The sequence below is a fragment of the Dendronephthya gigantea genome, unplaced genomic scaffold (genome assembly GCF_004324835.1).
Source record: "Dendronephthya gigantea isolate DGI-Jeju-01 unplaced genomic scaffold, DenGig_1.0 000080F, whole genome shotgun sequence".
Lineage (NCBI taxonomy): Eukaryota > Metazoa > Cnidaria > Anthozoa > Malacalcyonacea > Nephtheidae > Dendronephthya > Dendronephthya gigantea.
The window spans coordinates 75,018-87,697 of NW_021163090.1; the positions used below are offsets into that span (position 1 = coordinate 75,018).

Here is a 12,680-nt window from a genome sequence, read left to right on the forward strand (position 1 = left end):
TTACAATAAAATTAAAAATAAATTGACAACAGTAAAACAGGCGTTGAAACATATCGTTAATAAAGTATCGAAAGAATACTTGTCGTCGTTTATACCGGCGGAGGAAGTGGTATATTTTGAACCATGCAAAATCTCATTCTTTCGCGGTGGCAAATAGCATATGTAAAAGTTTAAAATAAAGGCACGGTCTGGACAAACATGTGGGACAAGATAGTACATTAATCAGTAATAAAATCAATTTCCTGAGGAAGCTTATAAACAGGACGGGAAAGGCGACAAGGGCAAGGTCACCCCCGCCCTTGACATCTTGACAATGATCACGTTTCCATTTATGGAGCGCGGAGACTGGAGACAACATCAAATATTTTGGCAACGAAGGTCGGAGTTTGTGGAAGGGGTTTAAAAATCTATTTTTTAGGCACTTTTGTGCGGTTAATGAAATTGGATGACTGGGGATCATACACTCCGAATACTATTCTGGCCTGAGACGCTGTCTTGAAGAAAAATTCAAAGAATAAAGTATTCAAATTTTGAGTTGAAATCATGCCTGGCGATCGTTACGATGGCGTCTGGGTCGACGAGATGGATGGGCCTGAACGACACGAAAGAGCGAAGAAACGTCGAGCTGAACAGCTTAAAAGATTTGAAGCACGAGAAAGTGCATCTAACGATGAACCGAAATCTAAAAAGAGAGCTAAAAGGCAGATAAATTTCACTTCAAATATTGTAATGCTTGAGGCCGCAACGAGGGAAGATCTTGACGAAGGTTTGTGATTATTTGCGCTTCAATATAACACAGAATTATAAAATTTCTTTCCGGCGCTATAAAAACTTTATCAGAAATATCTACTAAATTTTTATTGCCGTCGATTAGTTTTATATCGATAAATTCACAAGGGCACCTGGTAATGACGTTAACTTCGCAAGTATGTAATCTTAACAACTTACAACAAATTGTTTTGATTCTGTCTAGTGGTCAATGTTGATGTTGTATTTTCATGTGTTTTTTTTTATAGTTGCCAGCCTGTTAGAGAACGGAGTTAGCCCTGATCTGGCCAACGAAGATGGCTTGACGGCGCTACATCAGGTCAGAAAGGATGGTTTGTTTACAAACACCAACAGAGGATTGTAAAACTTGAATCGATAATCGTCTTTATCGTCCGTACAGACTACAGATTGCATTAGGCTAAGCAAGGGATACCTGTCTACAACATCACAGTCCAATATCTTCACAAGTGTCATGTTCATAATTCCACACCTTTGATAGAACCTAGTTGATTCTATACAATTTAAATGTCGTTTAGTACGATTTTAAAAGTTTCGAAGCGTTGTAGACGACAAAATCCGTCTTTCAGACAATGAAATACAATCCCTTATGTTTATTTATCGATAAGGACATGTCACGCCACTACAGCTAAACTTGGATGACGGTTTTAAATATTCTCGTTTAATATTTCATACAAGCTGGGTAATACTCAAGTGCAGATCTAAATCTATATTTGAAAAGTAGCTTTTTTGAATACTTTTATATACGACAAGTAAACACTCAAGCTGCATGACTTATAAGGAAAGGTTTGAAAGATCATGTTTGATATCTTTTTTACTTGGTTATCACATGGTCATGTGCTTGAGCTAGGCATGACACATAAAAATTGCTACAGTGAACCAATAATTGTTATATTTTTGCCAATAATTGTTACATTTGGATGTCACACTGGCCACAGACATTAACATCACTCAAGCATAATATTATTTGCATGTGAGAAGTATTATCTTGAATATCCCATTATCAAGAGTAGATTTCAGCAAGCATAACACATGGTAACAATTACACAGATGTCAACACTTACAAGTAGAAAATTGCCTACTTTGCATAGTGGAATCTAAATATTGGCCACTTACAGTGACAATATGTTTTCCAGAGTTGCATTGATGGCTGTGATGATATGGTGAAATATCTGATTGAACATAAAGCCAATGTAAATGCATGTGATAATGAACTATGGACACCTCTCCATGCAGCAGCTGCGTGTGGTCATTTATCAATCATAAAATACTTGTTAAAAAATGGTGCTGATATTATGGCATTAAACCTTGATGGTAACCTTCCTGCTGGTGTTGTTGAAGAAAATGATGAAGTTGAAAAGTTCCTTGATAAAGAAATGTTGAAATTAGGTGAGCACGTGCCACACCTACACTTCTCCCATCCTTTACCCAACTCCTTACACATCAGCTTAGCCTAACTTCCCCCATTAGTTTCTTCCTACCATATGAACTACCAACCCTGTCATATTAACTAACCCTGCCTACATTTGGAACCATCATCCCATATTAGCCATTCTATATCATATTAGCTACCCCCTCAACAATCTTGTCACCCTTTTATACACCTTCCCCACATTACCAACTTCCACATTAACTGTATTACTGTTCCACACTCTCCTAACCCCAGGTTATGATGAAGCAGCAATTGAAGAGTTAAGATTGAACCAAGGAAAACTATTGCTGGATGATTTAAAAGATTCTGTTGCCAAAGGAAGGAGTTTAGATATCCAAGATGAAGATGGTGCCACAGCTGTGAGAAATCAAATGTGTAAACATTATTTTGAGAGGAAGGACCAGACCATAATATCAAATTCACCCTTTCTTTTAGTTTCATGTTGCAGCTGCTAATGGTTGGACAAATGTCATTGATTTCTTGTTGGAAAATGAGGCTGATTTTGAAGTAGCTGATAATGATGGCTGGCAGCCAATACATGCTGCAGCTGCCTGGGGACATGTTAGTGAGATATCTTCAATAATATCCTAGAACCTCTGGCTACCAGAGTAACTAGTTACCCAAACTCTGGATAATCTCATCTGCTGATGTTATCAATTTGTTTCAGGACACAATCCTAGAACTTCTTGTTGCAAGCGGAGCAGATCTTGATTCGAAAACAAAGGATTCAAAGACACCTCTAGGTATGATTCAGGTCCCGTGCAGGAGGATTCTACCTTTACCCACTTGTGTGCCCCTGCCTATCTTGTTCAAAATATTTTATCATTCATCTCAGATTTAACTGAAGAAACGGAAATCATTGAACTGATTGAGGAACTAAAGACAAAAGAGGTAAAATATCCAAGAAAAGGAAAAGGTGTCCGAAGAAAGAGAAGTAATACCTCCAAGTAAGTTATTGAGACTAAAGCATTAGAAAACGATATGAAATACAAAATGAATTGAGAATGTAAGGTATACTGTGTTAACAGAAGTTGTTTCTCTTCGTAAACAGTTCGTCCATCAAGAGAACAAGTATTCATGAAAAGAGTGTGCTATCACATGCTGATACCAAGGCTGAAGGAGCAGCATTAATGATGCAACTACAAAATAACGTAAGTACCCTCGGCTCCATCAACCATTCGCACAGCGACAGATAGGGAAACAATGCAGCCTTGTTAGTAAACTTCATAGTTCTTTACCTTCGTTGTAGGAGACAAGTGAAGTTAGTTCACCAGTTCAAAACACGTCAGTGAACACATTCGATAAGCAAAGCACAGAATCTCGTGATGAAAATAACTCCTCAGGTTACATCAGCGAGGGAAGTTCTGACACAAAAAATGAGGAAAAACAGGAACTGATTAAAACTTCTGAAATAACTGTTAACATGAAAGAAACGACTCAGGAAGACAAAGAAAATAACGAGGAAACTGAACTTAGAGTGCAAACTGGTGACTCTCAGCTTAAGGTTGAAACACCAAGTGAGACTAAAACAATCCAACACTCACCAATCCCTAACAAACCTCCCCGGAGAGGAACAGGGAATAATTCCACAAGACTTGATCCTCAAGCTTATATTAATTTTGAAATTGAACCTGCAAAAGGCAACAAAAAAGCAACGAAGACAGAAGTAGATGAAAATGCTGATATTAAAGAAAATATTCCGAAGGATATGAAAGAAGAAACCAAATCAAGCTCAGCACAAAATACTGAACCAAAAACGAAACACGAAACGCTCGTTAATAACGATGAAAACACGAATAATAAAACACGCTCTCTACAGGAGACCAAAGAAAGAAATCAAGTTGAAAAACGCACGACGTCAACGTTACCGAAGTTGGCTTCGTCGGACAAACGGAAAGCTCCGGAACCTCCTGGCGATGCAACGAATGCGAAACAAAGTTCTGAAAATAATTCAAAAAAAGGTGAACGTAGTTGAAATGCTTTTAACGTTTCTGGAGTGTCAAAGACTTTGAGAAATATTCTCCATTCATAAGTGGGATTCATGAAAATTGCCCGTCTTCCCACTTGATAATTTTATTCCTCTTTTTTAAGCTAACAGATTACGCTCAAGAAGTTCAGAAAGCTCAACAAAGAAAAAATGTGTCATCCTCTAGTCTTCAAACAAACAACACTGCCAAAGATCAACCAGTCTCGACGAGTAGTAAGTCAAGCCAACGTGGTTTCAGTTTGCCTCGTAAGACGTGCTGTTCCGTGATGTAAGAGGATATGTGTGAATATAAAAGTTGATTTCTTTAAGAAAAAATGGATATCTGTTGATTTACGATGGTCTGTGTGTACGAATATAGAACGGACTGCTATTGAGATCTTCCATGCTCAGAATTCTTGACGTGCGTGAGGAGCTCAAAAGATCACTTCTATATCGTTCTATCATTATTCTATCGAATTGATATTTAGTTTTCATTTTCTCAACTATAATTTACATTAGATTGTGCGGAATATGACAAATGTATCATACACTTTTGTATGTGAAGAATTGTGAATGTCCCCATTGGACATTGAAATCGAAACTATGGACTTGCATTGTCTACTATGGACAAACCCAGATATTCTGCAGTGGTTCGTGGGGATACAGTAGATTTCAAGAGAATATTTCCTATCACGTCTTTAGCGTTTAAAGATGAGAATTTTATTTTATAGACAGTGTGTATTCTTAAATAAAGAATTCATTACAGTTTGTTTCCTAACACTTGATATGCATTCTATATTTCTAATATGCAGCCTAATATGCAGCCTAAAATGCGTTAGACCGTCTTTGCGTTTGTAAAATTGTCCATATGTCGTCGTTGGGAATGAAATTACAATTCAAGCTAGAACGATAGACTACTTTGCGTAAATATTGTTCAGGTTTTCGTAAAGTATTTTGTCTTAGTCTTAGGTACCTTTTTGTTACTTTGAAGGACTCCATGAACTACGTTCCACAAAATTTAATCTCTCCAGATCACTTCCACTTCATCAGTGCGATATCTGCATTAAAATAAATGGTAATCATTGGTGTTTGAAGTCAACAAGAGTGTAATAAATCCTTTTAGAAGTAGACTTCGTCATTTAACATTTAACATACCTTTGTGTGCACCAAGTATCTTCAATAGGTGTTACATGACCAGCGCGGAACATCTCCCAGCCTGCCTGTGCTATCATCACACCATTATCAATACAATATCTTTCATCTGTTGCATAAACTGTCGCTCCTCTTTCACGAGTCATCTCAGCTAAAAATATGAAAATTATGATTTCTAACATCATCCTTCACCAAGGTATCTTCCACTTTGGGAATCACTCTATCGAAACTACTCTTACGTCCTGAAGATTTTCAAGTTTTTACAGGTTTTTTAAAGCTAGACTATCACCAGTTCTATCCCGGATAATTCTATTGTTACTCCTCAAAATTAGGCAAAAACAAATTTACCCATCATTTCTTGAAGTCTTGTATTGCCTGAAGTGGAAATCTTGAATTAATGAGATGGCACAATGAGAATTATTTCAAGTGTAGTAATTTGCAAACTTTGCTATATACTTACAGCCAACTCCACCAACAATAAGAACTTCATTTGAATTACAATGAGCCATTGCTCTTTCTATGGTAAAAATGAATTGTTTTTAAAAATGAAATAGTTTTCACTGCAATGAAAACTATGACAAACACAACTATCAAATAAAATAATTTAAAAAGGATTTAAACTAACCTGTTGTTTCAACTAACATTGCAAACACTGTTTCCTGAAACACAGAATGCTTCATTTTCAATTAAGAAGAGAGTATAATTAAGCAGGTAGACAGATTCTTTACCTGAAGTGAGAAACACAGATCTTCTTCAGAACACGCTCCTTTTTTTAACAGATTATGAGCTGTACTCTAAAAAATGGTTTTAGGTTTCATGTCATTCTTTGAAATCAATTTAACAAAAAGGAAATAGCTTCCATGCTTTGTCCTGAAATTTGCAGAGAGTGCAGCAATAACACAAACAACTATTACCTCAATATATGACAAAATTCCTGAGAATGAAACATCCATTCCTTTTACCACATAAGGTAATTCAATGTACTTTTTACCTCTGCAATGACATAATGCCAGTTATTTTCCATATTTTCAAAAGATTAGGAATTATCAAGCAATACTTAGAAGTTACCTCTTAGCCATTTGTTCAATATTGTATCCTGGACTTGGATCATTAGACAACTAATTGATTAATAATATTTTTGAATGAAATTCTTATATTGTGATATTAGAATGAACTAAGATAAATTTTCTAGGATCCCTAGGTAGTAATCTACACAGAAGTTGGCTATGCAGGTACCTTTAGAACTCTAGCAAATCTGTCCAAGCAATTACCAACAGCAATATCAATTGTTTCACCAAATATGCGATACCGTCTTTGAGAATATGCAATGACTTGTGTATTGCCTCCGCTGACATAAAGAACTATAGGATTATTAGCACCAGTTATTAATCTTCCCATTTCAATGTGACCGATACAGTGATTCACAGCAACAATGGGTTTCTTCCAGAGTTGAGATAATGTTCTGACAACAACAGCAACTGAAACCAGAGGAGCTCCCATGCCTGGACCTGTCAGAACAAAAATATTAGGCCTGGATCTGGTGGGGGGTTGTGGTTAGATTAGAAAGATATTTACCTTTAGTGTAACATAAACAATCAATGTCTTGCGGCTTCACTTTTGCTTCTTCTAATGCTCTGTGGGTGGGAATATTGATGTTAGCACAAAATTTTTCTTTGCAAGTTGTAGTTAATAACTTTGCATAAGGGATTCAAATAATTACTTTTGCAAAATATCCAGGATATGTTCCTGATGATGTTTTGCTGTTTGTCCCGGGAGAAAACCTGTAAAAATCAGAAACGCAGAGATGATTTTTGCACAATTGTTACATGTTAACTGAAACAGGTTGATGGGTCTGCAGATATTTTGTTTTCATATCTATATCTGCTGGCAAGACCGAACCATGGTCATTAGGACAAACTGGAGGAAAAAAAGCCCTCTGTCCCTAATAATCAACAAAGGTATCACCAGCTAATTACTTGCAAGTGCCTCTGGGCACTCTTTGCTAGGGACTGGGTGGAAGTATTTTGTCACCCTCTTCCCACCCTTGATATCAAAAGGGATGTGGGTTACACAACCCAGCTAGGAGTTAACCTTATTGAAAATCCCCGCTTTACACTTACTAAATTATATACTTTTCATACCTTGCCCGGGGGGTGTGATATATGTTTTCCTCACATTCGACAGAACTTGACCATCTTGTATTATTCCAATACCAATTTTATTTGCACTTCCTTCGAATCCAATCGCAATTGTCATTGTCAAATTTTACAACACTCACTTAACTCAGTTTTTATTCATGTCATGAGCATAAATAAATAACGAAAATCCAGAAAATCTTAAACTTTCTGCTCAACCCTCATTTCAACTCCATTTTCGCGCAGAGTATAGTTAAACGTCATGTAATACACGATTATACAGCACTGACAATACACAAGTTACACAACAGTATTTATACTTCTACAACACAATACAACAATATAAAACTATACACCAGTAACACCACAATAACAATACAAAACTATAATAGTATACTTGAATCATTTCCCTGTCCACCCCTTCCCTGTTTACTGCAAAAGATGTACAAGAACAGAAACACTTAGCCTGCAACGCAGACTATATATTGGGGTATATATATGCGTTGTGTTTGAAATTGATGCGTTGTGTTTGAAATTGATGCGTTGTGTTTGAAATTGATGCGTTGTGTTTGAAATTGATGCGTTGTGTTTGAAAGTGATGCGTTGTGTTTGAAATTGATGCGTTGTGTTTGAAAGTGATGCGTTGTGTTTGAAATTGATGCGTTGTGTTTGAAATTGATGCGTTGTGTTTGAAAGTAATGCGTTGTGTTTGAAATTGATGCGTTGTGTTTGAAATTGATGCGTTGTGTTTGAAATTGATGCGTTGTGTTGAAAGTAATGCGTTGTGTTTGAAATTGATGCGTTGTGTTTGAAATTGATGCGTTGTGTTTGAAAGTAATGCGTTGTGTTTGAAATTGATGCGTTGTGTTTGAAATTGATGCGTTGTGTTTGAAATTGATGCGTTGTGTTTGAAAGTAATGCGTTGTGTTGAAAGTAATGCGTTGTGTTTGAAATTGATGCGTTGTGTTTGAAAGTAATGCGTTGTGTTTGAAATTGATGCGTTGTGTTTGAAATTGATGCGTTGTGTTGAAAGTAATGCGTTTGTTTGAAAGTAATGCGTTGTGTTTGAAATTGATGCGTTGTGTTTGAAATTGATGCATTGTGTTTGAAATTGATGCGTTGTGTTTGAAATTGATGCGTTGTGTTTGAAAGTGATGCGTTGTGTTTGAAAGTGATGCGTTGTGTTTGAAAGTGATGCGTTGTGTTTGAAATTGATGCGTTGTGTTTGAAATTGATGCGTTGTGTTTGAAAGTAATGCGTTGTGTTTGAATTGATGCGTTGTGTTTGAAATTGATGCGTTGTGTTTGAAATTGATGCGTTGTGTTTGAAAGTAATGCGTTGTGTTTGAAATTGATGCGTTGTGTTTGAAATTGATGCGTTGTGTTTGAAAGTAATGCGTTGTGTTTGAAATTGATGCGTTGTGTTTGAAATTGATGCGTTGTGTTTGAAATTGATGCGTTGTGTTTGAAAGTAATGCGTTGTGTTTGAAAGTAATGCGTTGTGTTTGAAATTGATGCGTTGTGTTTGAAATTGATGCGTTGTGTTTGAAATTGATGCGTTGTGTTTGAAATTGATGCGTTGTGTTTGAAAGTAATGCGTTGTGTTTGAAAGTAATGCGTTGTGTTTGAAATTGATGCGTTGTGTTTGAAAGTGATGCGTTGTGTTTGAAATTGATGCGTTGTGTTTGAAAGTGATGCGTTGCATTTGAAAGTAATGCGTTGTGTTTGAAATTGATGCGTTGTGTTTGAAAGTGATGCGTTGTGTTTGAAATTGATGCGTTGTGTTTGAAAGTAATGCGTTGTGTTTGAAATTGATGCGTTGTGTTTGAAAGTGATGCGTTGTGTTTGAAATTGATGCGTTGTGTTTGAAAGTGATGCGTTGCATTTGAAAGTTGCGTTGTGTTTGAAATTGATGCGTTGTGTTTGAAAGTGATGCGTTGTGTTTGAAATTGATGCGTTGTGTTTGAAAGTGATGCGTTGTGTTTGAAAGTGATGCGTTGTGTTTGAAATTGATGCGTTGTGTTTGAAATTGATGCGTTGTGTTTGAAATTGATGCGTTGTGTTTGAAATTGATGCGTTGTGTTTGAAAGTGATGCGTTGTGTTTGAAAGTGATGCGTTGTTTGAAATTGATGCGTTGTGTTTGAAATTGATGCGTTGTGTTTGAAAGTGATGCGTTGTGTTTGAAAGTGATGCGTTGTTTGAAATTGATGCGTTGTGTTTGAAAGTGATGCGTTGTGTTTGAAAGTAATTCGTTGTGTTTGAAAGTGATGCGTTGTGTTTCGACAGGTCGGTTTCGACTGACTAGACAGAATTTTGCAATTAAATAAAATTATTCACTTGACTTTCTTTTCAATTGTTATTGATGAAGTGAATCTGCTTTGGTCAACTTCTTGCTATTAAACTGTGAGTTAGCAGGTTTCCATGCAAACTTTAGGAATGTTATTCCAGTTTTAAATTTTAGGATTGTTCACTATTATGGAAATAATTTGATATTATAGGTATTGATAATAGTTAAAATTAGGATGGTCTACAATTAAATGTTAGATATCTGTCCTTAGTGTCCCATCATAGAGGCCACAGCATTAAGAAGTGGATTATCAGAATCATTACCAAACAGGCTCAAGAGAAGTGCAACTCCATAACCTGTGCCATGCTCTCCCTGTCAGAATAGAAATTTAAAGTTCCTTTTTTAGAAAAAGATTTCAATACCAATATTGATTATGTTTCATTAAACACTGTCATTCGGCAAACAAAGTTTAATCCCAAAAACCCTCCTCATGTATACATGTAGTGCTCATGTATGTACGTACATATATACATGAATGAAAATCAACGTACCGATACAGCGGTTGCAGCAATGTCAAAATGCACCCAATCACCAGGGAAATCAAAACCCAGATGTGCACCTAAATGTGACCATAACATTCATTATTGTTTAAGTGAATAAACAACAAAAAATGTAAGTGTTTCATACCAATAAATAATCCTGCACATGAACTCTGTGCATTATCACGGTTCTTGACAGAATTCTTCATATCTGCCACAGCACTAGAAAATTCCTGGAAATGCAGCTCAGGAGTGTATGGTAGAGGATGCTAAAATGATAAACAGAAACTTTGATGAACAAACAACAGTGTTTAATGGCAATGAAATAATAAGTAGCTTCACACAGTACCACAAGATCTCCACTACATCTTCCAGCAGAGACTGAAGCCTTCTCCCAATTTTCACTATTAGTTACAACAGCTGCATGATATTGTCCAGTTGCCACACCCTGAGCACCAGTCAGTGTTGCCATGTCAACCACTATGTTAGCCTTTAAATCTTTTGCTGCATAGGCAACCTAAGAAATGTTTAAAATCTCATAGTGGTGTAGAGGTATCACTTTTCCTGTAAAATGTAATGGAAACCAAAGGGGTTACTTACTCCATCACCTAGAGCCAGTCTACCCTCCGCATCTGTGTTATTTATTTCAACAGTTCTAAAATAATATTGATCAATCATATTACCAATACATCATTAACTGAAATTAAGCAAGATGAGACTTACTTTCCAGAATAAAACACATGAATATCATCAGGTCTAGTGGACAGTGGTCCTACAGCATTCTCAGCCAGACAAAATAATGCGTGAAGGTTCTTTTTAAAACCCTGCAAATTTATGTGATGATATAGTCAACGTCAATGTAGAATGGACCCTAATCTTTAGTTCTACCTTGTTCTGCTAGTACTTGCTATTTTAGACTTGAGCAAAGAGAATTCAACAATTGCTCCTCACCTGTTTTACTGCTGCTCTGAAAGCTCCTAATATAGCTGCAGCTCCACCACAATCTGCTTTCATTCCTGGCATTGCTGTCTAAAAATTAAAATCTCAGAGAAGTCTACAAATGTTTTTAAGCTTTTCCAACCTTTTTTTTTACCTTTCCTTTGATTGAAAGTCCACCAGTATCGTAGACAATTCCTTTTCCAACCCAAGCAATATTTTCACTGGTTTCAGCTCCTTCAGGTCTATGACTCAATATTGCCAAAGCTGGAGGATGTGTTGCTGCTTTACCAACACCATAAAGTCCTAAATATCATCCAAAAACTCAGTCAAGTCAGTCTACTTGACTTAAACAACATAATCCTTTTCTCACCTCCAAAGTTACGTTTTGCAAGTTCTTCCCCACGGATTATAACGGGTGTAATCCCTAATTCATTACCAACTTTGATCACCTCCTAAAGAAATGTTTAACATGTAAATTATCTAGTGTATATACTCATTAATTTTTCTTACAATTTGTAAAACATTTTACAATACCTCCACAAAAGCATCTGTATGCATCTCATTGCAGGGTGAATCAACAATCCTAGCTGCTAGTCTTATGCCTTCAGCTGCAGCAGTTAGACAAGAAATTTCTGCATCAGTTGGTGGATTAGTATTGTCTCCTTTGAAACAAAACTCGACTGTGATTGTCGACTGTCTTTTTGCAGAGAAATAGTTTTTGCGGGAATATAGTGGAAAAGCACGAGCTACGGCACACCCAAGTGCAAACATATGACTTCTTTCACAAACAATCTGGAATAGTACAGGATTTACTCCATCAGACAACCAATGAATGAATTATTAGTACCAGCAGAAGAGACTAGATTTCAAACAACATGTGTCACTACTCACCAATACTGTACCATCTTGACCACTCATAATGCTCGCTAACAATGCTGTTAGGGAATGAGGCCGACATGGGGAATCATGCCTGCTTGAATGTGATGGTAATGCTCCAATGTATGCTTGACATAACCAGAGACTACAACAATGAGGTTTGGCCATGGATGGTGATAATGACCTTATACTCTCATGAAAAACCTAAGATGTAAAATTTTCATGATCTAAATAACTGATATAATATTTTAAACGATGAACGAATACCTATTTTCAACCTCTTCACTAACACGACCAGAAAACTTCCCAGATACTTCATCAAAATGCAGTTGTTTCAAATAAGATGGTTGACCAGCAATAACTAACTGTTTGTCTTTAGGATCTAGTACTGCGTTCTCACGAGAATACTCTATTTCAACTGTATATCCCATCTCTTTCAATAAGTTACTTTAATAATCTTTAAGTTTTATAAGTTATTTTGTTTAATACAAATAGTTAACAGGCAAAAAATGATCACAATTTAGTCAAAGTACTAATGACGCGATCCGGAAGTAGCCTAGGACAGATC

At 36.4% G+C, this 12,680-nt stretch overlaps 3 protein-coding genes across 4 annotated transcripts; 1 reads left to right on the plus strand and 2 right to left on the minus strand.

Moving 5' to 3' along the window:
- Positions 1-339: 339 nt before the first annotated feature.
- Positions 340-4,952, plus strand: LOC114532705 (protein phosphatase 1 regulatory subunit 16A-like). Of its 2 annotated transcripts, none has more exons than XM_028554271.1 (10): positions 340-766; positions 1,017-1,087; positions 1,923-2,175; positions 2,453-2,577; positions 2,654-2,779; positions 2,886-2,961; positions 3,054-3,165; positions 3,270-3,369; positions 3,468-4,179; positions 4,317-4,952. In XM_028554271.1, exons 1-10 carry the CDS (start codon positions 544-546, stop codon positions 4,475-4,477), a joined length of 1,959 nt encoding a protein of 652 aa, XP_028410072.1. In that variant the 5' UTR covers positions 340-543; the 3' UTR covers positions 4,478-4,952. The 2 variants fall into 2 exon arrangements, with proteins under 2 accessions (XP_028410072.1, XP_028410073.1); XM_028554272.1 differs by having other exon boundaries at positions 4,310-4,473.
- On the minus strand, positions 4,933-7,999 carry LOC114532706 (probable tRNA N6-adenosine threonylcarbamoyltransferase). The gene is made up of 12 exons (XM_028554273.1): positions 7,478-7,999; positions 7,057-7,117; positions 6,912-6,970; positions 6,573-6,844; positions 6,405-6,454; positions 6,251-6,329; positions 6,065-6,130; positions 5,962-5,995; positions 5,797-5,853; positions 5,685-5,711; positions 5,340-5,487; positions 4,933-5,242 (listed from the first exon to the last, which is right to left on the minus strand). The coding sequence occupies exons 1-12, from the start codon at positions 7,590-7,592 to the stop codon at positions 5,203-5,205; spliced, it is 1,008 nt and encodes a 335-aa protein (XP_028410074.1). The 5' UTR covers positions 7,593-7,999; the 3' UTR covers positions 4,933-5,202.
- A 1,814-nt stretch (positions 8,000-9,813) lies between these two features.
- LOC114532674 (probable aminopeptidase NPEPL1) lies at positions 9,814-12,642 on the minus strand. The gene is made up of 12 exons (XM_028554233.1): positions 12,391-12,642; positions 12,128-12,316; positions 11,771-12,028; positions 11,607-11,688; positions 11,391-11,539; positions 11,249-11,326; positions 11,021-11,121; positions 10,898-10,952; positions 10,647-10,814; positions 10,446-10,566; positions 10,310-10,377; positions 9,814-10,130 (listed from the first exon to the last, which is right to left on the minus strand). The coding sequence occupies exons 1-12, from the start codon at positions 12,541-12,543 to the stop codon at positions 10,026-10,028; spliced, it is 1,527 nt and encodes a 508-aa protein (XP_028410034.1). The 5' UTR covers positions 12,544-12,642; the 3' UTR covers positions 9,814-10,025.
- Positions 12,643-12,680: the final 38 nt, after the last annotated feature.